This window comes from Falco cherrug, chromosome 7, assembly GCF_023634085.1.
Source record: "Falco cherrug isolate bFalChe1 chromosome 7, bFalChe1.pri, whole genome shotgun sequence".
NCBI classification, from domain to species: domain Eukaryota; kingdom Metazoa; phylum Chordata; class Aves; order Falconiformes; family Falconidae; genus Falco; species Falco cherrug.
Genome location: NC_073703.1, coordinates 17,075,337 through 17,099,376, shown reverse-complemented (window position 1 = coordinate 17,099,376; position 24,040 = coordinate 17,075,337). Strand labels below are relative to the sequence as shown.

The 24,040-nt window shown below is 53.2% G+C and overlaps 1 protein-coding gene and 1 long non-coding RNA gene across 2 annotated transcripts; one reads left to right on the top strand and one right to left on the bottom strand.

The window, feature by feature from the left end:
• The first annotated feature begins 57 nt into the window (after positions 1-57).
• ONECUT1 (one cut homeobox 1) lies at positions 58-23,847 on the top strand. Its single transcript, XM_005435518.4, has 2 exons — positions 58-1,511; positions 15,855-23,847. The coding sequence occupies exons 1-2, from the start codon at positions 431-433 to the stop codon at positions 16,145-16,147; spliced, it is 1,374 nt and encodes a 457-aa protein (XP_005435575.3). The 5' UTR covers positions 58-430; the 3' UTR covers positions 16,148-23,847.
• LOC129736525 (uncharacterized) lies at positions 4,395-5,841 on the bottom strand. Its single transcript, XR_008733261.1, has 2 exons — positions 5,069-5,841; positions 4,395-4,912 (listed from the first exon to the last, which is right to left on the bottom strand). It is a non-coding gene; the product is annotated as an uncharacterized LOC129736525 (long non-coding RNA).
• Positions 23,848-24,040: the final 193 nt, after the last annotated feature.

The following is a 24,040-nucleotide window of genomic DNA, read 5'->3' as shown; positions in this document are numbered from 1 at the left end:
GCGGGCGGTGCGGGGGCGGTGCGGGGGCGCCGCGCGCATGCGCCGGGCCGGCGGCCGCGCCGCTGCAGCAGCGGAGCGGTGTCCAAACGGCGGAGCGCAGTGAGAGCCATGGCTAGAGATGGCGAGGGACGCGGCCAGACACCCGCCGCGGCTGCGGAGCCTGGCCTGAGGGAGCGGGGGCCCTAAACCCACCGACGGCGTCATCCAACAACAGGAAAAAAACCCAAATAAATAAATTACAAAAAAAAAAGGGAAAAAAAAAAAAGGAACAGCCACCAGCCCGGCAGCAGCAGCACCGCCACCAGCCCACAGCGCCCGCCCGCCGCTGCCGGCCCGCGGGAAGAACCGGCCCGCGGCCGCCGCGAAGAGCTCCGGGACGCCCCGCCGCCCACCAGATAGATGTGCGGTCCAGCCGCCCGCACGGCCGACGATGAACGCGCAGCTGGCGATGGAGAACATCGGCGATCTGCACGGGGTGAGCCATGAGCCGGTGCCCGCCGCCGCTGACCTGATGAGCGGCAGCCCCCACCACCGGAGCGCGGTGGCCCACCGCGGCAGCCACCTGCCGGCCCACCCGCGCTCCATGGGCATGGCGTCCATCCTCGACGGCGGCGACTACCACCACCACCACCGGCCGCCCGACCACGCGCTGACGGGCCCCCTGCACCCCACCATGACCATGGCCTGCGAGACACCCCCCGGCATGAGCATGAGCAGCACCTACACCACGTTAACCCCTCTGCAGCCTCTACCTCCCATCTCGACGGTCTCGGACAAGTTCCCTCACCACCACCACCACCATCACCACCACCACCACCCCCACCAGCGGATACCGGGCAACGTGAGCGGCAGCTTCACGCTCATGCGGGACGAGAGGGGTCTGGCGTCTATGAACAATCTCTACACCCCCTACCATAAGGATGTTACCGGCATGGGGCAAAGCCTCTCTCCGTTGTCTGGATCGGGCCTGGGGAGCATCCACAACTCCCAGCAAGGGCTGCCCCACTACGCTCACCCCAGTGCCACCATGCCCGCCGAGAAAATGCTCACCCCAAACGGATTTGAAGCCCACCACCCTGCCATGTTAGCCAGGCATGGCGACCAACACCTCACCCCCACCTCCGCTGGCATGGTGCCTATCAACGGGATCCCACACCACCCCCATGCCCACTTGAACGCCCAGAGCCACGGGCAGATCCTGGGCTCTGCCAGGGAGCAAAACCCTTCTGTAACTGGTTCGCAGGTCAACAGTGGAAGTAATTCAGGGCAAATGGAAGAAATCAATACCAAAGAAGTAGCTCAGAGGATCACCACCGAGCTCAAGCGGTACAGCATCCCCCAGGCTATCTTCGCCCAGAGGGTGCTGTGCCGCTCCCAAGGGACCCTCTCAGACCTGCTGAGGAACCCCAAGCCTTGGAGCAAGCTCAAATCCGGCCGGGAGACCTTCCGCAGGATGTGGAAGTGGCTCCAGGAGCCGGAGTTTCAGCGGATGTCTGCTCTGCGGCTGGCAGGTGAGCCCGCTGCGGAGCGGTCGGGGCACGCCGGGGCCCCGGGCCTGGGCAGGCCGCCCCGCTCCCCGCCTGCCCCCGCCGAGCAGCCCCGGTCCCCCCCTCCGCCGCTCCGTTTCTCCTCTCTGCCCGCTCCCCCTCCAGGCTCCGCGCCCCTGGCCCCGGCCGGCTCCTGCGCGCCGCGCTCCCGGCTTCCAGACAAAGCCGAGCCGGGGCTCGGGCTGCGCACTGCGGCGGCCCGGCTCTCCCCGTGCGCCCGGGCGGGGCGCGCCCGCCAGCCTCGCCCGTCTACGGCGGGTCGGCGCCCGGCGTGCCCGGTAACGGAGCGCCGCCGACACCCGCGCCGGCCGGCGGCAGCGCGTTCACCGGCGGCCGTCTGAGCGGCCGGGCCCTGTACGGCCCGCGGAGGGGTGCGGCGGAGCCGCGGCAGCGCTCCGCCGAGGGGATTCGGTGCGCCTGCTTTGTGCGGGGGGCGGCGGCCCCGGGGCGGCGGCGGGCTCCGGTCGCAGTCTCCGGCGGGGCTGCGGGCCGGCGTCGCTCCGTGTCCCTTGCTCGGGCCGGGGTCGAATGCTGGGGCGGGGGTTCCCCACACACGGTGCGGGCCCGGCGTGCGACTGGTGGCTGAGAAGCGCTGTTGGCTGAAACAGTTAGGTTAGGGTTTTGGTTTTTTTTTTTTTACTGGTTGTAATTATCATTAGGCCGTGGAGTTAGAATTTCGTGTGGATGCCTCTGCATGAGACAGGCAGCCTGTGTCGCGGCTCCGCGCTGCTCCAGCGCCTCAGCACCCCTCAGCGTTCACCGGCTCGGTGTGCTCCCAGCGCGGCTCCCGCATTGTCTGCGGGGGCCGCCGTCCCGCCTGGTGCCCGGCCGCCCCGAGCCCGCCAGCCTGCGCTGCCAGCGCAGAGCCCGGGTTTAATACGCCGCGAGTGAGGGTTTGTTAATTAAGTGATAGGTCTCCATTAATTTGTCCCTGGAGAACGCAAGACAGTCAATCCGAGTTGGAGCCGGGGTCACTGAGCCGTTTCACAGACAAAAAACCGGGAAGGGCCAAATCTTTCCGCTCGCAAACGCACAAATGGTTCTGCGCTTTCGACTACCACGACGGGGGGAAGCGGGAACGGCTTCCCGACCGTGCGGGGCTCCGGCGCCGCCGCCGCCCTGCTCCTCGCCTGTTCTCCGCCACCCTCCTCGCTTCTGGAGCCGATGCGGCGGTAGGAAGGGCCCGTGGCGGGGTCTCCCTCCCTCTCCGGCCGGCCCTGCGGTGCACGCCGCTGGGACGACGTTGCGCTCTTGGCTTCCACTCCTGCGGAGTCCGTTTCAAAGGTCTGGGCACTCAGAAAATGCCCTTTCCTCCTTCCCTTCCTCAACAACTACCCCGCCAGGAGAAAGCTCTCGTCTTGCTGGTGCTACCCGGGAGTGGAGGATGGAGTTTGTGTTTCCAATATCCCCGTAACGATTGCTAAGGAGAACTTGTTTCGATTTGGAGCGTATTTTTACGACAATTCGGTCGACCTGAATCTCCGCTCATTTGCATAGATCGATACTGGAAACAACCCCTCGCTTCGGAGTCTGTTGGCATTCCCTCAGTGGCGCTGCCGGCCGGGGAGCTCTGCCAGCCCCGGCTGCGGGGCCGGGCAGGAGGGAGGCGGCAGCTCCGCCGGCGGCCGGCCGGGCTCTGCCCAGCTGCCGGGCCCGGAGAGGCCTATTGTTCGCTTCTGCCCCCAAACCGCCCCTTCCCTCCGGCCGCCGCAGCGCTGCCCTCGCATAACCGGCTCCCGGTAATCCCGTTAGGGAGACAAAGCCTCATTATTCCGCCTTCCCTTTCCGATACAACCTGAAAGCCGGCACCTTACAGAAACTGGCTCCCCGGGGCAAAACGGGGCGCGCGGCCCGGGGAGGCAGTGGGCGACCGTGGGTGTCGGGGAGGGACGGCCGTGGCCCAGCGTTCCGCAGCCCCTGGAGCCGAGGCGGCGCCAGGTTCCGCGGGGCGCTCCCCGCTCTGCCGGGGGCTGGGAGGCCTCGGCCGGCGCTGCCCCGCCTGGGCGCCGGCGGCCCCGCAGCACGTGGTCATTTGCATAGCGCCGCGTCCCAGCCAATGGGGGCGGCCCGCGGCGCCCCCCGCCCCGCCCCGCGCAGGCAGCGCCGCGCTGCGCGCCCCTCCGCGCTGCCCGGCCGGCGCTGCAGGCAATCTGCGGTAAATGCATCAAGTATCGATTTTATTTTGTGCAGGTTTTAAATGTGTGATGATCTCGCTAAGTGGTAAAAATCTGCCCCGATTGATATTGATGTATGAACATCAATTCAAAATATCATAAATTACTCCAGCCGACGCAAATTAAATTTCACATCCAAATTATAACTGGCTCCCGGGCGTTTAGAAAATTATCAGGTAGATAAATACCCGGAGCGGAGCCCTCGCCGCCTTCGCCTCTTCCCTTTCTGATGTCCAGGAGGTGGTGAGGGGGATGGAGCCTGCTTATTTTAGGCCTCGCGGTCTCGCCCAGCACTTTATCTCGAGTATTTGCCCCTTCCAGCCGCCCCTGGGGGATTCCTACCTCCCAGATTACAGAAGCTCCGACAAATAGAGGAAAAATTGGTAGTTACATGGAAGCAGGATTGAGGTCTTGACACTTCCTGGGCTGTCTCTTGAAATGTAAGCAGAACTGCTAATTGCAAAGCTGACCTCTTCCAGCCTCCATCTTATTCATCCCACCTTCTTTCTCCTCTCTGTTCTCTTTTCCTTTGTCTGCCCCCCTCTCTCTCCCCCTCTGGCGCTGAATATTTATCTATTTGGCCGTTTCTCCGTTAGTTAGTCTTCCTTCCCTCCCCCTGCCTTCCTGACATTCGGAAGGGCAGCGAAGGGGTACCGAAACAATACGATGTAAAGAAAATGTACAGCCCTTTGCAGCCTGCTGGGACTGCAGGGGGAATTTATTTCGGGTTATATTCTTGGGGGGGGGACACACGGGGACACACTGACAGGAGGGGATAAGGAAGGCGAAACCCCACTCGTTCAGGGAAAAATGACCTGCTTGGAAAAAAAGACCTGCTTGGAGCCGTGTGCGCCGGCCCGGCGGGGAGCGCCCGAGGGAGAAACGCGGCAGCGGAAGGTTCCGGGAAGGGGCTGGGGGTGTGCGGGCTGCCGAGGCCTCCCCGACCGCGCACCGCTGCCCCAGCCCGCCCCGGGGCGCGGGGGAGCCGCGATCGCCGGTGGGGCTCGGGGAGTGGGGGGCGGCCCGGCCTGTTCCTCCGCAGCTGCTCGGCGCCTGCCCGCGCCCCGCTGCTGTTTTCCATAGATGCATGTCTTTTTCTCCCCTCCTCTTTTTCTCGCTCCCTGCCTCCCAACGTGAATCCTGGATAAGCTGGAAGCTTGGGAAGCCGGCGAGGAATTCTCGCCAGGTTAACTGTAAAGAAATCGATGCAGCCATCGGAGCGCTTTCCGCGTTAGATGTGAAATGTAACGCGCGCCGCCCGCGCCCCACCGGCCGCCCCAGCCCTCCCGGGGAAGGTCGCCGCCGCCCCGGCCGCGGTTGCCTCATTAGGGCCTGTTTAATATTTACCCGGCGGGGACTCTGCGTAAAAGCATTTGCATCAGGGAGGCGGAGGGCATCGACCGGGGGCTTCACCGCCGCCATCCCGAGCACGGCGCGGGCCCGGGGGCAAGGGCCTGCCCCTCCCCGCCCCGCGGGCCGCCCGGGCCCGGCTCCGCGCACCGTGGGCGGTGGCAGCGGCCCCTCCGCAAGGTGCCCCGGCCCGGTGAGGCGGGAGGGCGGCCCCCAGCCCGCCCCCGGCGCTGGGAGCCGCGCTTGTTTGCCGGCCGCGTCCTTGCGGCGGGATTGATTTACAGCCCCTCGCACACAGCCGCGTTTACCCTTCGTTAATGTTTGCCCGGGGGGGGAGGCGGAGCGGGGCCGGGCGACGGCCAGCCGCCTTCCTCTGCGCCGGGCCGGCCCCGCGCCCCGCCCCGCGAAGCCCCGCCGGCTGAGCGCTGCTCGGCCCGTGCCTCTTCTCTGTTCCTTCGTTTGTTTGTTTGTTTGTTTGTTTTAATTACCCGCCGCGTGGTAGGGAGGCGCCGGGGGACCGTGCCCCGCTCCCCCCCTCGCTGCCATGTGGATGAAGTAGCCTGAAAGCGGGGCCGCTCCCGACCGCAAGCACCGACCGGGTCGCCCCGAGGGCCCGCACGGCCGGGCTGTGGGCGCGATGCCGGCATGACCCGGACCGTCTGCCCGCCCCGACCGGCCAGGGCCACCGAGCCGGCCGCAGCCCTCGCCACGTGCCTCCCTCCGTTCCCAGGGGCTCTGCGCCATCTACTGACCGCCGCTGGGCGGGAGCCGGCCCCGCCGGCCGGAGCCTCCTGCCCGCACCGGGCAGCGGCGGCGGCTGCCCCGGGCCTGGAGGCGGCGGCTCCGGCGAGCGCTGCGGGCCGGGCTGCGCCTGGCGGGGTGCGCTGCGCCGCTGCCCTGCGCCGCTGCCCGCGCGTCTCCGCCCGCTGCACGGCGCTTCCTCGGGCCGAGCGCGGGCGGTGTGCCCGGCGTCAGCACCGCGGACAGCTCCCGCCGGAACGGCCCTGCTCCCGGCCCCGCTCCCGGCACGGCCCCACTCCCCGTGCGTCCCCACTCCCGGGCGAGCCCCGCTCCCGGTACAGCCTCACTGAAGGTACGGCCCCACTCCCGGGCGAGCCCCGCGGCGGGCCGGGACGAAGCCAGCCCTCCCGTTGCGGGGCCGAGGCGGCCCGGAGCGCAGCCGCAGGGCTTTGCCGAGTCGCCCCACGGCTGCCGGCCCCGACGGGCAGCTACGCCGCATCGATCACGGGTCGGGCTGCGCCGCTGCGGGGCGGGCCGGGCTCTGCCCCCCCCGGGCTGCGTGCTCGGGCTGCCCGCGGGGGCAGCAGCGGGAGCGGGAGCGGCTGAGCCGGGCAGCGCGCCCCGGGGCTGGATTCCTTCGTGCGGGTGCGTGGCCGGAGGGGAAACGACCCCCCAGCACTGTAACTGTGCGTGACCCTGCCCCGGGGGGGAGGATGGTGCCCCGGGAGGGAGGGGAGCGGCGGGGTGCCGAGGCTGAGCCCACCGCAGGTGCCGCCGGCGGGAGCCCGGGCGCTGCCACCCGCCCGTCAGGCAGCCGGGAAGGTCGGGACAAAATTAACTGGGAACGCACAGGCCGGGAACGCATCGGTGGCTGTGCTTGCACGCACCGGCAAGGCTCCGCCGCTCGTGCTTGGCTCGGGCAGCCTTCCCCCGTCCCCGGTGCAGCAGAAGGATCCCCGTGACCCCCGCACAGGGGGCGGGTTCGTTTGGAGGGAGACCCGAGGTGACTCCCAAGCGCAGGAACCGCTGCTGAAGCGCTGGTGGTTTTAACCTGAAGGCTGCAGGCATCGAGGGGAGTTTTCCCCCAGGACCGAGCGGGGACTTAGCGTGGCATCCTGTCGTGTACTTCCACGATCAAATCGATAAATGTTGATTCGCATTTCAAACATAAATCTATCTGGATTAATCGTATACTGACAGGGAAGCGACCAGTGCTTACTGGCTTTCTTCGGAAACGCCGCTTGCTTGAGCCATTTTGCTTAAGAGGAAGTCAGTTTTATGATGCTGAAGGAGTAATTTATAGGAACAATTTATTAGCTCAACAGTAGTTTTGATTTTTTCCCCATTGCAGGGCGATAGGAAATCTCCGTGGTAACATTTTACGTACAGCCCAAATGGCAATTAAAACGCAATGGATTGCTGTTCCGCAGGTGTGCCAGAGCTGCTGCGGATGGTGTAACCTCGGCGCTGGTGTGTGCAAGCCCTTTCTGGCGGACCATTAGCAATGCTGCTGCTTCAATTAGCTGCAAGTACTAAATCGGATGACACGGGGGCGTCTTCCTCAGCGACCTCCGCGCAGAAGCCGCTGCAGTCAACCCGCTCTGAGGTTGGGGGTGTTAAGGCGCAGCGATGCCGCCTGCATTGCTGCCTGCCTTGCTCTAGGTGCGTCGGTCAGAGGTGCGGGCGGGATTCCCGCAGGTGCGCAGCGCTCCCCGCGCAGGAGCGGGCTGCTGCGCCGCTGCCGTAACGCCCCCAGCACGGAGGGACTTCTTGATGTCATCGGCGCCGCGTTCATCGTCACTTGAGACACGGCTTGCTGTTCCGATTATGGTGTCGGAATTGGCTGCGGGCTCAGCAACCGGAGCGGGGAAAGCGGGAATGGGCAGGTAGGGCCTTGGGAAAGGAGCTGGCCGGGTCCCTGAGCGCCCCGGGGAGGGTTTTGGATGGGTCGCGTCACTTCACCGCTCAGAGGCTCCATCCTCGGCGGCTGCAGCGGAGCCCGGGGCTGGGGCAGCAGAACGGGGCGCAACACCCGGGGCTCATCCGAGCGCGTCGGAACCCGCCCCGGGGGCTTCACCCCCGCCGCGCCGCTCAGCGAGGCTCTGCCGCAGCCCCGTGCGGACCCCGTGCAGCTCCGCAGCAGCCTGTGCGCTGCGCACCCGCGCAGGAGCGCGCGGGTGAGGCGGCCGGTGCTCCCGGGGCAGCGCGGAGCGGTGCGGTGCGGAGCGGAGCGGACAGCGCTGCCCAGCCGGGCAGTGCGGAGCGGGCGGTGTTTCTTGGCGGAGCGGTGCGAGGCGGCCGGTGCTCCCCGGCTGGGCCGTGCGGCGCGGTGCGGTGCGGCGCTGTGGGGTGCGGTGCGGTGCAGTGCGGCGCTGTGCGGTGCGGTGCTGTGGGGTGCAGTGCAGTGCGGCGCTGTGCGGTGCGGCGCTGTGTGGTGCGGTGCGGTGCAGTGTGGCGCTGTGCGGTGCGGTGCGCGCCCCCCGCTGTGCAGCGGCGAGCAGCGGGCGCCACCCAGGGGCCGGGGGCTGCCTGTGCAGCTGAGGCGGGGGGGGGGGGGGCGAGAAGAACAAACACGATTAAAATATTGATGTAGTCTCAAGAATCGTTCATTAAGGCAATTTAATCTTTGCTATTAAATGTCCTTCCAATTCATTTGGGGTAATTAAGATGCAGTTTAAGTGATTAAATTCTAATTACTTATGCTAGACAAAGAAATATTTGTCACAGTAGTATGGTTAACTAAAGACCCAGCTAAAGAAATTTAACATTTACTTGAAATGATATCGCAGGAAAATCGGGTGCTTTCCCCGGACTGATCCACTTAGTGCCATATTCTGTAGTGGTGATGTCAGCTCACTCAAGTGGTCACAGATCCATCAACACCACAAGTTTGTGTAAACCCCAGAATCCCAAAGTGTTGAGTCAGTGCTCCGCAGTCACATTCACTTAATTATTCCAGGGGCAGCAAATGAAGGTCGTTCATTTTATTACATTGCGCAGGAGCGAGATGTTTACCATTCAGTCTCAGCTGGGATCCGTGTGCTGCCAGGCTGCTGTCGGCCTGTGAGCCTCCCATACAGGGACGTGTTTTTACCTCTTTTCATGGTATGAAATAACAAAACTGTTGCCTGGGCTCGATGGCAGAGAAATAAGATACAAAACAACTGACCTCGGAGTAGATGGCTACACCTGCACTCTAAAGAAGTGTAAATACAAATTGCTAGAGAGACAAGTGCAAAATGCTGAATGGTGCCAGGAGTAATGAGAAATAATTTAGCATGGGAGCAGACATTTCGGAATAGCACATACTGTCTTCAGTTGAAAGGGGAAAGTTTTGGGGAGCAACCAACAAACATGCAGGCTTTCATCACTGCCATGGGAATGGCCTTATCCTACAGCAGGCTGGTGCTTTGGGGAATGCTCTTTGCAGCATCAATGCTATCTGCTACCTTCTACGGTGGCAGCACACAGCCACGAGCTGCCCCAATGTGCAGCGGCTTTGTCTCACACAGCACCTTGCTAGTGATCCTGTCTCCCAGGCACCTGTGAAGGCCCTGGGGCAGTGACAAGCAGGATGGGGCAGCCCAGGGGACCACCAAATGGTGACCTGTCATAGTGAATGGCACACAGGAGCTGTGGTTACTCATCCAGGCCAAACAGATCCACTCGCTTTGAGTTCTCATGGTGAAGTCTGCCCTCAGGTATGTGTCTAATAGGCCCCTTATCTTCTTCTCATGTTCCCCCAAATACAAAGTTTTTGATAATTAGGAAAGAAGATCTGCCATCTGTGTGTCTCTCTGCACACTCCAGAGGTGTTATTCACATGATAAGGATGGAGTTTATCACTCTTTATTATATATTATCATCACCTTGAATTTACCATAAACTTTTGGCTACTTGCTTCCACCGAGCTGTTGTAGCCAGCAAGATTAGGGCTATCTCTGACGGCCAAAGTCCTTATGCAGTTTCAACCTCCTATGGAAATCCTGCAGCCTTTTCCACCCAAAGGCAGAGCCTCCTTCAGAGGAATATTCTCCAGGAGAGCTCGTACCAGCAAAGAGATTTACTCTCTGAAAAACGTTGTTGGGTATCTTGCGATGTTTCGAAACTAGAAGCAGCTACTTTAGAAAGACATTCCCAGGGTCTTAGTGGGCACAGTTCAGGCCCAGCCTTTATAGACCTGGCACAATAGAGATGAGCAAATACACATAAGGAGAGAATTCCAAGAAGGTTTTTTATGTCTCTAAGACATGTCCCGTACACATGAAATTGGGATAGCTAAATGACTAGGCTTTGCAAGAGGAGGGGGAAAAGATGATAATCACAAAACTTTTGAGAACTCTCTCAAGTCAGTCTGAAATACTTCTCCTCTCCTACGACACACGCAGAAATGCAGGACTGTTGTCAGCACTTCTTTAAGCTGGGCTGCATCAATTATTTTGTGGGGTTTTCCCACTTGTGGGAAGGGTGACTGCTCTGAACCCAGAGCAATGAAGCTGTTGGCTTGTAAACTCTTCATTGCTTTCTGGGAACCTCGCACTGGAGTCTTTGAAAGAAGCATAAAGCGTTGCTTTTTCTCCTACCTGTCAGAAGCAAATATAATGCTCATGAATGGTAAGGGTGAGACGGTCCTCAAAACAAGACCAGTCCGGTGAGGGTGGTGCTGAGCAGCCCAGAGCTCAGTGCTGATTTTACCTTCTGATGTGTAGCCACCAGAAAGTGCCTCCTCAGGCAAGACAGAGCCGAGCCCACAGGTGTGAGAGATCCCCAATCCTCCTTGCTCCCCAGAATGAACATTTCGGCTACAAAACGGGTTCCTACAGATTGTTCTGTCTGTAGCGTCCAGCTCAACCTTCCAGGCACGGCACCAATTGCTGTCAAATAATATATCAAATGTGACAGAAATTAGCGTGGTGTGAACTGGTTCATGGGGAGCTGAACCAAGACCGCCACCTCATCTTGTACAGGGCATTCAATGGCCATCAAGTAATAATGGCTTGTGGTCAGCAGTGACCTGGGCCAGAGCTGGAAATGTGACCTGTCACTTCAGGGTGAGAGGCCCTGTACCACATCGCTGGTGGCCAGCACACTGTCTCCTCTTCATGTCAACCAGGCTCGGCATTCCACAGGGCTGGGGAGGTTATCATGGGTGCATCTCTCCGCTGCTGGTCTGGACCCCCTGTAGGTACAGGCAGAGGGGAAAAGGGCTGCCCGTAGGTGGGCACCCACTGTGCGCATCACCTTCCTCCTCCTTGGGGCGAGCAGGCTCGTGCCACGGCACCGGTGGGATTGTCTGCTTCCCTTCCCAGGGGAGCTGCAATGCCATGCTGGTGCAGGGCGCTTGGGCAGGGTGCTCCCCTGCTGCCACCCAGGGTCCCTGCTCCCTTTCCAGCCACCTTGTACAGACAAAACCCCGGTTCTGCCCATCGCGTGTGCTTGTCCGGGAGCCACAGGAGCTGCTGCTGGCAGCTGGTGAGCAGTGTGACACGTCGGAACACGTGGCCGCTGCCTTAGCCTCTTTGGGGTGTGTGTCCCCAAACCAAACCAGCAGAGAGCAGGTTGATGGAGAGTATTGCCGGTTTTGTTCTTTGCTTCTGGTTTTCAGAAAGGAAAATTCATGTTGGCCAGATACAGCTAGGCACATATGTACGCACCAAGCGCTCCTGAAAATCAATTTATGGTAATCAGGGCTTTTTCCTTAGATTTTTAAAAGAAATCCACAGTCTAGGGATGAAAGACTAGATCAAGCGTCAGGGTTAACACCTGGGCTTACTGTAATCTTGACTTTTAGACTGACAGAACGGTGTAGTTCACATCACAGGTGGGCAAAACACCCTCTTCGCTATCAACCTAAAGATGCAATTAGTGCGTTTTCATAGGGGACGTGATCCTGCTCACACCTCTGGCAGAGCAGGACCGATCCCACTGTGCCGCACGGAGCCAGGCCAGCTGGGTGCTGCAGGAGGGGGTGGCAGATGGTGGAGCTGCAGCCATGAGAGCCCGTTTGATACCGCGCACAGTCAGCCGGGCCTCCATGAGATACACAGAGCTTACAAGGTTTGGCAAGTTACCTTAGCCAAATCCCTCGGGCAACTGAGAAGGAACAAAGGGAGACAAAAATAGATTGATGGACTGTATCAGGAGGATTGCAAGTGTCAAAGATATCTGTTGCTCAGGGCAGAGGAAGATGGAAGTGACTGGAAGAGGCCAGAGTTCAGCAGTGGATTTATATGGCTCCTTGTGGCACTGATAATATTACATTGTCATATCTGCACATGTGTTGCCAGAGTCAAAGCGACTCTTTCTTCATCCTCTGCTTGGCTTTTTTCTTAACTAGACTTTCTTAAGGCTTTCTCAAAAGGCATCACAAGGGGCATGTCTCAGCCGGGGCAGCCCAGAGAGCAGGCGCACGGCTGTCACGGCAGGGAGCCAGGGCAGCCTCGGGGGAGCACAGCACCCCGCAAAGCACCCAGATCCAGCTTCTGTGCTGCAGGAGAGGGTCCTCTCACAGCGCTCACAGGCAGGGGCACGTGAAGGACATCAGTGCAAATTACTTCTATTATCTTCTGCTGCGTAAAATAAAATCCAGGTGAAGGTGTGGGATAAACAGTTTTGAAGACAGGCTCTGGTGTCTGCCCAGAAAAGGGTTTTTGTCGGTGCCTCTGGAGCCTCCGCTGCAGTGGCCACCCTGGCCGGCAGTAGAGGAGAAGCTGGCCCAGGCAGACCTAGCTGCCCGGTGGGAGCGTGTCCTGGGCTGAGCACAGGGTGCTGGCACTGGCCCCGGTGGCCCCCATTTGCCAGCCCCCGCAGTGCGAGCTGGCCAGCCGCCGTGCCTGCTCTGGGTAGACTCTCACATTGGAGCAGATTTTCTCCCGTGGTGTACATTTGTTCTCTGGCAAGCTGGAAGCTACAATTTATTATTAAAATTGATTGGCTCCAGTGCAGGAAAAACGATCGTAAGGAAACCCTATTACGGTTTTTCATTATCACCATTATTTATTTTTAAGTGCTATTAATATTCCTGGGTCTGGACAAGGCAGAAGATGAGAGGTGGTGTTCACCCTTGCTGCTCACAGCCCCAGGTCGGCAGTGCTGTCTGCAAGGGCTCTTTGAGCAATTAAGCATATTGGAAAATTTTTGCCCTCAACCTACCTCTGGCAAATGCTAACAGGGGTAGAGCTGAAAAGGAAACAGCTTTCATGTTGCCTGAAAATGATCTGGTTTTTGAAGGCATTCCCAGTCTCCCTGAGGTGGAAAAAGGCTCTGCTGGTGTGCAGCTCAGCTAGCACCGGTGGCACGGGAGGACCCAGCATCCAGACCGGGCTGGGCTGCCTCGGTTTCACCTGTTGGTGCTGAGCCATGGTCTGGCAGGGACCGGACCTGTTGCCGGTGGGTCTTTGTGTCTCGAATAAGGTCCCAAACTGCAACTGAGTCAGTGCCTCACTCTCAGCCAACACATCCCTAGTCCTTAGTTGGGAGCAGCAGAACTCCATCCAGCTTGGATGTGAGGACAAGAACCGTCTCATTCTGAAAGCTGACCTAGAGCGTATCTTCACCGGCTCCCACCTGGTGTGGACCAAGCCTCAGGAGACCAGCATCCCTGCATGATACTTTGTTAAAAATGTTAAAATGTTAAAAAATGAAGTCTGTGCTGGCCAGCGGGAGGAAGGGATGGCTCCCAGCTTCTCCAGGGAGCACCATGGGAACCTCACCACTCGCTTTCTGATGGGCTTGACTGAACTGAAGCTTTATGGGCAAAACACTAAAGTTGGCTTATTTGTATCACAGACTGGATAGGATTTTTTTTTTCTGCCCAGCAATACGCACTTTTGTCTCTTACCCCCATGATGTTACTAGCGGTAATTATGAGGTCTCTGATACAACTGAAGTTGAGGAACAAGGTGTAACTCTTGAGACATTCTAAGGCAATAATTATTCAGGCACATTACATTTCAGGAGATGAGCACAAGCTCAGGAAGACAATGTGTTAAGCGAGTTAGCTTCACAATAGGTGGTTGGGGGTTTCTTTATTCTCTGTGATTTCAGAGAACTCGTGTACTAGTTTATGATTGAAACCCAGAGGTTTGCACCACTGATTGACCTAGCTGTGTATCTACTGCTGTGACCTCATTTGTGCCATGACAATTCCTGCTGAAGCGCTGTACGGTGCTGGCTCAGCTCACATTATTTGCATAGTTAAGATTTTGTGACAAACAATGATCTGGGCAGAGAATCTAGGTAAAAGATTTGTGTAGTCTTTGAAAAAGGAAGATGTAAAGCAGCATGGCCAGAAATGAAGTGTTAGGCACAGCAAACAGCACCGGCATTTGGATGGTCTCTTTTCCTGCATGAGCCCATTAGCAGGGGCAGCGTCAGAACGTGAAGCGGTCGCAGAGCTGAACTTCTGCGGCTGCTTTCACAGCAACTTCTGATCATCAAATGGTGAGATGTTTATAAAGGACTGAGATGCTGGTGGTGCCTTCTTTGCTCCGCATTCCTAATATTTGTCGGTAAATAACAGACTATTCTTGCAAAAGTATTTTCAAGCCTGGAGTTATTGACTTTAACTTCCAATGGGGATGCAGAATTATTCCGGCAGACACTGTTCCCCACAGTGAGTTCAGCAGCTCAACTTCAGTGGGGGCTCGCTTGCATGAGAAAACCTGTTTTTCAGCCCAGAAGCTTCACAGTGTTTTAGAGGTCAGGATGTAACTTCAAAGCACTCTTCAAAGGTTTTCAGATAAAAATAACCGTGGAAGATACGGGTTTGGCATCCCAGACCATTTGATTGATGTGTCACTGCTTATGAAAGAACGTGTAGCTGGAATATATATTATTAGGAGCTCTTCAAAAGCTTCACCTCAGAGGGGGCTGAGACGCTGGCGTCTCGTCCCTGCCTGCCTGGGCCAGAAGAAGGTGCCTTTGCATCTCCTGGATCTTTCTGTCTGATCCATGTGGTTGCTGTTTCTCTTAAGTACAAAAGGTGGATGACTATTTTTAGACCTCCCTCGAGCAATTATGCCAAGGCTGGCTCTCGGTTGCAATAAAAGATGTAGGAAGGACCTCTGGTGAAGTAATCTGCTGCTTTCATTCCAAGAACCGCCAAATAGGTGGAGACACTGCACAAAATTCTTCATATAATCAGCACTGATCTCCAGAGAAATCAGGACTAGACAGGCACAGAGACAGAACATCCACATTACCTTCAGAAATACATCTCTAAAGCAGCATTAAAGGACATTGTTAGAGAAAAAAGGGGAAACAGACAACTTCAGACTCTTTTGAAAGCAAGACAGAGCAATCTCTCCTCCAAAGGAAACCTTTATCCTAGGGAAATGCTAACAAGATGAGCTGGCAGACAGTCAAAGGCTGGTGGGGGGATCTGGGAGCCACCCTCCCATCCCGGTTGGATCCTGCCTGGCAGGCGATCTGCAAGGCAGATTTCTAATTGCAAGCACCCTTTAATAACGTAGAGCAAAATAAAAGCCAGAAAGGGACAGAAGGGATGAGAGGTAAAACAAGATGAAATTCTATAAGGAATATTTATTTACTGCACCATTGTTCTTAATGTCACATGGTTTGTTTTGTTCAGAATACATAATCATCTGGCCTGTAAGACTGTAGTAGCATCCTGGTTTCTCCCAGTTCCTTATTTCTTGGCCAATAAAAGCTACAAAAATGTGTTGACAACAAATAATGAAGGTGAAAAAGGTGGCCAAGATCAACTCTATTGCTCAATGAATTTCCACTCTACCTTATAGGAATATTGCATAGTTAAATTCCCAGCACTAATGGGTGTTATTACAACGTAAGCTCTCGGTAGTAGCATTGGATGAGTTTTAACAGGCAACAACAAAGGTATTCCTTAACTTCTATTCCTTATATTTGTTATAGTTTATAATAAGTGAGAAAATTAAATGTCACGCATCCTCTCCAAATGCAGAAGCTGACATGAATGGTCCTTTCCCCCCAGTTTGCCCTGTACCATGTGCCCCTGCGGTCCTCTGCCTGCCCTCTCTAACCATCCTCCCTTTTCTTGCAGCGTGCAAGAGGAAAGAACAGGAGCACGGGAAGGATAGAGGGAACACACCCAAAAAGCCTCGGTTGGTCTTCACGGATGTCCAGCGTCGAACTCTACATGCAATATTCAAGGAAAATAAGCGTCCATCCAAAGAATTACAAATCACCATTTCCCAGCAGCTCGGGTTGGAGCTGAGCACCGTCAGCAACTTTTTCATGAATGCACGGAGGAGGAGTCTGGATAAGTGGCAAGACGAGGGCAGCTCCAATTCAGGCAACTCATCTTCTTCATCAAGCACTTGTACCAAAGCATGAAGGAATAACCACGAACTAAACCTCGGTGGAAAAGCTTTAAAAATAAATAAATAAATAAAGACAGACCAGGACCTCAAGATAGCAGGTTTATACTTAGAACTATTTGAAAAAAATGTTATTTATAAGTCCAAAGAAACCAAAGACTTATTTCACCTGCATTATGACTTTGTTCTAAGACACACACTTTAGTAGGACGACGACTTGCAAAAAATGGAGAGGAAGAAGAAGGCGAAATGGAGGGAATGAAACGGAATGCAAAGAGAAGAGAAACAGACCACTGGTCTTACACCTTTGCCCATTATCATCTTCACCGTACTTGGCTGTTTAGTGGTTTGGAGCATAGTGATTTCTTGTCATTGAACAGACATCTCTTCAGATATGGCTCTTCACTTCCACAGCAATTGCCATGAAGGTGTATCGTGTATCCATACTGTGTACACACCGGTGGTTAGGGACTTAGTCAGGGCTGGTCTTCAGAGAGGGTTGTGCCATGGCATGACTGACAAAGCGTGGAGTCGTCTGAATTCATTTGAACGGTAGTGTGATTTTTGCTGTTTCTTGGTTTGAACTTACCCAGTGCAACGCCTGGAAACGAGTTCAAACTAGGCAAAGAAATTTTGAATGGTACCTAAACCAGTGCATTCTCTTTGTTTGTTAAGGAATGTTCAGATTTAAGAAAGGAAAACTATTCCATCCATAAAAAAAAAAATCGACTAGCTACCAAAGAACACATTTAATAATTATATTGCAGGTATTTTATTGCAATGATTTTAATATTCCAAAGCTATTTTTACACAAAATACTATGTAGAGTTATAGGTATAAACTAATCTAACTGTATAACACATAAAACTTGTATTCAAGACTGTTATTTGCAATTAGTAAAACCACGTTATTGTTTCTTTCCGTGATTGGCAAGAAAGAATGTCATCTAAGAAGATCGCAGCCCCTGTCGGAGCACAGGTACTGATCATGGGATGCCACTTCCACTGAAGCCAGCCAGCCTTTTTGCCACTGGCTTCAATGGGAGCAAACCAAGGAGCCGTTCGAGCCATGCGTAAGGCAGCGTGGTCCTTAGTCGTGCACATCGCCATGTTGCATCGTGCCAGGCTGGCACTGCCGCCCACCCACTGAGCAGTGCTGGTGGCATGGTGTGTGCTGCCATGTGCATGGCTCAGCTCTGCCATCGAGCCTGCGAACCGGAGACCCGAGGCATTCTGTATGCAAAAGGGAAAAGAATTGCAAAATGTAAAACCACAGGGCTCAGTGTTTGATCAATACTCATTGACATTCGTGAGCAGGTTTTTTTTACCTATTGACTTTACCAGGCAAAGGAGTAGCAACAGCTTTGAAGGCTTGTGGTCTTTTCCTATTGAAAACAGCGGTACAACACCAGTTAGCGTTGGAGGGAGGAGCTCTGGCATTGCTTTTGGAAGGCTGAATCCTGGTGCCTCTGAAGTCAATAGCCAAATTCCCATGACACCGAGATACAGCCTGACATTTTGTGGCTTCGTATCTGTGCGTAGCAGGCTGAGCTTTTGTCCTGTGCATTCTTTCTTGCTCATCTATTAATCAGGATAATGCATGAAATAGTTCAAAGTTTGTAGCGGAAAAGCTTTGAATGCTCTGTTGCTAACAGACCCGTAGAAGAAAAATCATCCCGTTCCTACTCTGATAAAAAGAAAAGCGTGCAACATCTGCATATTAAATTTTAGTGTAAGGCAAAAATAGGCTTTAAAAACCATACGTGTGCCTGTTATATTTCTAACCGGTGTTTCAAATGACTGTAGTAATTCTGCTAGGTATATTAAATTCCGAAGTAACTAAATATGCAGGTATAGGCCCAATACAAGGATTAGAAATAGGTAATCTTACTTACAGCCTTTTTTAAAAAAAGAAAAAAAGAAGAGAGAGAAAGGAAAATTCAAGGTAAACTAGAATCTAACCACCATCACCGATAGCAGATACTGGGTTTGGGGATGAAGCCCACTCAGAATGCTAGCAATGCCAAATTGAAGCAACTTGTAGCACCAGTTATTTCCCAAGAGGACAGGGTCTAGTCAAGGTTCAGGGTATACAGTTAATTTCCAGTAAGTGTTCAGAATACAGCTGAAAATATCTCTTTATTAAAATAAAGTGAAATAAACCCAAGATTTTTGGCACTCAATATTTCTCCACATTTCCGTATGTCAAACCCACTTCAAGACTGACAAAGCAATTGGCTATGAAAATGTAATCTGTGAGGTTTTTGAGTCTCTAGCTTACCTTAAATTTTAGCAAGCTTTCTTTTAAAGTGATCCATCCCCCCGGAGACGTAATTGACATGGGAACATTAATAAGCTCACATATAAAATATCTTATGAATGCAGTCTCGTTAGTGTAAGGTTAATAAAGGACAGTGATAACTAACATTTTAGTTTTTTCCAGCATAACACTGCTTTGTAACGTACCTATAGTTTAGAAAAGAAAGCCTTATTTATTTAAAACTTGAGAATTTAAAAATGCAGGGAAATTCAAAGTACATTGCCGCATTTTTTAGTATTTCCATTGTATTGTCTTTAGAGACTACTTGCTGAAACCAAAGAGAACTTTCATACCAGCATTAAATTTGCACCCAATATGCAATTTCAGGATCTCTGATACACACACATGCAAGCCCCCAAATAGGTCTGTGTATATATACACACACACACGCATTGTTATGGGGTGTATGTATGTATACACGCACACACATATATCCACACACACTAAAACTGATGCACAAGTTCTAGATTTTAATTGTTTTGCTTTTTTTACATGTCTCTCTAAGTATATATAGACTTTCTTTTTTTTTTTTTAATAAGCCATTAGGAACAAAACCACTCTTCCCATAAGCAATATGCACCTCATACTCTGAATAGGCAAAGAACACACTTTTCTTTAATTCCTTTCGAAACATGAAGCAAATAACTATGGAACTGCTCATTCTACCTGTCAAGTTGTTTTACCTCTGAGCAGGCTGCCCGGCCGCACCGCCTGAAGCACGGAGAGGTTACCCAGTGCTCCCTGGCTCAGAGCCTTGCCGTTCCACAGCAGGGCATCCTCGAAGGGCAGCGTCCTGCGGGTGCTGCGCCTCCCGTCACGCAGGAAAGCTTGCCTCTGGCACGTTAGTCTTAGTCTTTTGGTTCACTTCATTCCTGACAAGACAGAAATTAGTTTCAAATTCAACAGAAGGACCTAAAAATCTGCCAGGAAGGGTTAGGAGAGGGAGCAGAACCTGAAACCATTTGGCAGCATCAGGAGACGGGGCTTCAGTCGCAGGTGGCTCTGCGGGCGAGAGGGCATTAGGAACGCGCATTCGGCTCATAGGCTGCATCCAAACCTGACCGCAGTGACCCACGAGGGGAGGCTGGCCAAGAGGTGAACTGTCCGCATCCATCCCCATTGTAAATGGCATTATTAGCTTTCCAGGAAAAAAAATAAAATTAAAAAAAAAAAAATAAAATTCAGACCGACCTGTACGGCTCCGTTAGCCCCCTCATTGCTTTCCAGGGGCCTCAGCCTCCTCTCCTTACTCAGGTAAAGCAAACCCACCGAGAGCGAGCAAGCCAGCAACAGGGCTTTCGCTTGAGTATTTGCTCCTGCTCCAGCCCATGCCAGAAGCAAATTCCCAAGTGGCTGAAGTGGCCGGGGGTGCCCGGGTGCCCCGACACGGGACCAGCCCCCGGGCTGCCCGCGGGCACTGCTCTTCTCCTGAGAGGGATTTCAGGATAAGGCTGCGGTGGTGGCGGGTGCTGCTGCGGGGGCTGCCGCTGCCCGGAGGGCTCGGAAACACCGCTGAGCTTATACCAAAGAGTCTTAGGACACCTCTCCTCACCTGAGTTGTAAACAAGACATTTTTACCCCGCAAAATGGTCCTTCTTTCTACTACTCTTCCTCCTATTCTCCTCCTCCTCCTCCTCCTTTGTACATAAGGATGAAAACTATGCATTTAGCAAACAAAGAGAAAGCACTTACCCTTTTCTATCTCGCTGCGTTTGGGTGCATTCAAAGGCCCAGGGGCTAATTTTGAGACTTTGCTTAGCCTCCTGGTTTATTATTGTGGTGTGGTTAGCTTTACAATACATTTGGTAACTATTTGCTAAAGACAAAGAAGCAAAAGGTAAGGAATAGCTACTTCCACGTGTTAAAAAAAAAAAAAAAAAGAAAAAAAAAAGAAAAAAAAAGTGTGTAAAGATCTACTATTTATAGTGTGAACCAAAGACGCTACCTCACTCGATTTCCATTGGTGATTTTAATCACATTGATGATACCAAAGAATACCAAAGATTTTTCATGCATGGCCTCAGTCTGGAAAGGGAACTCATCCTCCTTCTTACCCCCGTCCCCCCGATCCCCCTTCCTCACCTTCACTCAGTGTGTAACCTTGTCTTCATTCTTAATGGTAACGCTACTAACCTTACGAATACTTCTCTTGCTACAACTGCTACTACTGACGATGATAAGGATAATAATAATAATAATACTAAAGCTCTAGGCAAACATGTTGCAAACTTTGTAAACTCATAGGACGAGTGCCTTGCTTGAACCAAAGTGTTAAACCGCTGTTGACCTCTTTATCTCTCACCTTATACTCTTTGAATACCTCAGCCTGTTAGAAAGGCCACTAATGAAAAAAGGAATAATTCTTCACCGTGGTGCTTTTTGCCGTGCAACCATGCAATGAAACTTTCTTTGATACCAAAGGAAAATATTTTTTTCCACTTTCTTGCTGACAAACCAAAGGTTCCCTCTTCTTTCCCCCAAAGCAGCTTGAGTCCCTCAGCCCAGACAGGCCGTGCATTGCTTTTACCAATTCCTCCAAATACCTCATAGTAATAAATCTTTAGGGTTATGTTGTATAGAGAGTCTATGTGATAAGGCAGAACTTACTAGTTTGATAATTGTTAAGGTTACTTACAAAAAGCTTTATAATTCTTATTTATTTTGTAGGGGTTGTTTTGTTTGTATATTCCTTTTATATCATTCGGTTTGGGTTTGGGTTTCTTCTTTTTTCCTTTTTTTTTTTGGCAGAACTTCTCTGTTATACTCAAGGAAGATCTTATTCCTGGGAATGTTTCAAAGTGGGTGAAGATCGCTGTTTGCAATGAATGCGAGAAAGGGAAACATGGCTTTGATTTCTTTTGTTTCAACGAGGATGCTTTGTGTTCGCTAGTCGATGTTCTTTTCACAGGGTAAAAAAAAAATATTCTCTGCTGTGATAAATGGTTCCTATTTTTTCTCTATAATGTGCTGTGACTTTTAATTTAATTACATTTTGTATACGCTTATTTAATCACTGCTTTAATTTATGACTATGTAGTTTAACAAAAAAAAAAAAATTGTATATAGTAGATTCAAAAATGGCCAAAGCTTTATGTTACAATCTTTTCATTCTTGATGCCGAGATGAACTGAAGGAGAGTGCTTCTCTTGACTGCAGGGTGTATCTTCAGCCTTGTCTTGGCATGCACTTCCACCCGTGTTACAAACACTGCCAGGTTACCCCCCCGGGCCTCCCTTCCCCCCGACTTGTACATGCCAAAATGAGTGTTTCAAGGTAGTACTTTTGTCACTTAGAAAGCAGAAAGGCATTAATAGTGTGTTTTTCCTTTAATTTATTTGTCTTTTTCTAGAAAGGTTGCTTTGTGGGTGAAACCCACACATCCAAAGAATTTAAAAGTCGTTTAATGTTGAAAAGCACTGGCATTTGTGAGAGACTTTGCTGAGTTTTTGTTTTCCTTTGCCATTCGCACGGGTAGCGCAAGTAGCGGGCGTAAGCCTTGGGAGAAAAGCTAACTTGAATTTGGAAACCTTGCTCACGGAAAGGCCTTGGCCAGCGCCCCAGGGCCCGCGGGGGGGGCGGCCGAGGGGCGGCGGGTGATGGGGTGCTGCGGGGGAGCCCAGCTTGAGAGCTGGCGAGGGCTGAGGCCACCCGCGGGCCACCGCCGTGTCACCTGCTCTCCAGCCAGGGTCCGCAGGCACGGAGGGGTCGGGGTCTGCGGGGCGCAGCCGGGTCCCCTGGGAGCTGCAGTCGCATCCAGGCTCAGGGACCGCGGCAGCAGTGCGGTGCCCCGGCTGCGGGTGAGGGGGAAGGGACCTGTGCAGCATCCCTCTGAGGGGTCCAGGCACTGTGCCTGCCCCTGGCCCCCCCCAGCTCTAGGGAGGAAAAAGCAGTTTTGAGTTGAAAAGCAAAAAAAAAAAAAAAAAAAAAAAAAAGGAGTAATGACAATGATAATTCTGCAAAGCTGATGATGGCATCATGGCACAGAATATAGGATGCCACTCACCTCTATTTTATTTTGCATAAAGAATAGACTCTGTTTCAACTAAATGTTGTGTACTGACATGGTTTGTGATGGCTGTAAATATTTCCTTTCCCCACACAGTAGCTGAGCTCCAGATGTACCTTGTTTTCCTTTGGGGGGATAGTGGAGGGGTTGAGGGAGGGAAGGACAAGGGCAGGGTTTGAGCTTTTGGTCAAAAGTTACACTTTCTAGATACATTTTTATACTTCAAGTATTGAAACGGGGCAATAAAGACGCTCTGAAATGCAGGATCATTAAATGGTCTGTCAGTAAGCGTTGGCTAAGTGTCTGCTTTGAATACATAAGCTAATGCTGTGCAATGAGTTACGCTTCACGTGGAGGGGGGAGACAAAGTGTTAGGCTCCAAATCCGGCACAAGCCATCGAGCACTGGACAGAACTGTGCTTGGGAAGACACAGTTTCTTTTCCTGTTCCCGTAGTTTGATTTTTCACGGTCTGTTCTGCTTTTATTGCATCCTCACCGTGGAACCGCGTTAGTTTTGCAGTCTGAACCGAACAACAGTATTAAATGAAAATAAACGTTCAAGCATTGTCTTTTACTTGCTTTGGTAGTTGTCTTCATCCCCCCTGCCCGCAGCCCAGCCCCAGCCGAGCTGCAGCCTGGGTCCCTGGGTCCCTGGGCCCCCGGCCCCCCTGCGCCCCGCGCCCCTGCCACCGCCACCTTAGTTCCATCCGCCGCCGCAGAGAGGGTGCCAGAGACAATCACAGCTCCCGGACCTGTAGAGGTAGGAAATCTTCCAAGAGCAAGAGGGAGTTCTTCCAGAGCAATGAAACAAAACCAAACAAGACAAAAAAAAAAAAAAAAAAAGAAAAAAAGAGAAAAAAAGAAAAAAAAACCACAAAAAGAAAACAAAGCAAAGATTTCGATAAAAGACAACTTTGCTGTCATTTTTAGTTTGCCCATTAGGAAGCAGTAGTAGTTTATGCGTTGCATCTGCATTTCAGACTAAGTGATTATTGTACCTAATTACGGTTGATTGCTAATATTTCCTCAATCTCTCTCTTAGTCAAGCGCTTCTTCTTCTGTATTTTTGTGTGTAGCGAGGACAAGTGTGATGCGCTAGGCATTATTCTGGTTTGGTTATGAGTATCTCCTGTACTGCGTTAAGATTTCCTTCAGTTACTTTTTTTAAGCTTTGCTACTGTTCTCACTTTATGCCGTGCAATATCATCTGCTGTGTTTGCTAAGCAAAAAAAAAAAAAAAAGAAAAAGAAAAAAAAAAGAAAAAAAAGCAAGTGATGATGTCATCATGCTTTTCAGTGTTACAATGTTTCAGCGTTACAATGTTTCGGCGTTTATGTAGTCACAAAAATGTAGTAAATAAAAGGTTGGATTTTCCAGCACTTTAAATTTAGACATCTCTTGCCTTCTTGTGTTTCCCCGCGGGCGGCAGGGGGCGGGGAGGGGGGGAGCCCCGGGGCAGCCCCAGGGGCGGGGCAGCCAGGGACACTCGGGGACGGGGGGACGGGGAGGGGGGGACGGGTTCGGGGGGCACGAAACGGCACCTCGGGCTCCCCAGCGCTGCATCTTCTGCCCTCCAGCCCGGC

Excerpts from the sequence above, each read along its gene's own strand:
- ONECUT1 (XM_005435518.4), top strand. The coding sequence starts at position 431 with ATGAACGCGCAGCTGGCGATGGAGAACATCGGCGATCTGCACGGGGTG. Across the intron at positions 1,512-15,854 it reads GTCTGCTCTGCGGCTGGCAG|CGTGCAAGAGGAAAGAACAG; the intron begins GTGAGCCCGCTG and ends CTTTTCTTGCAG.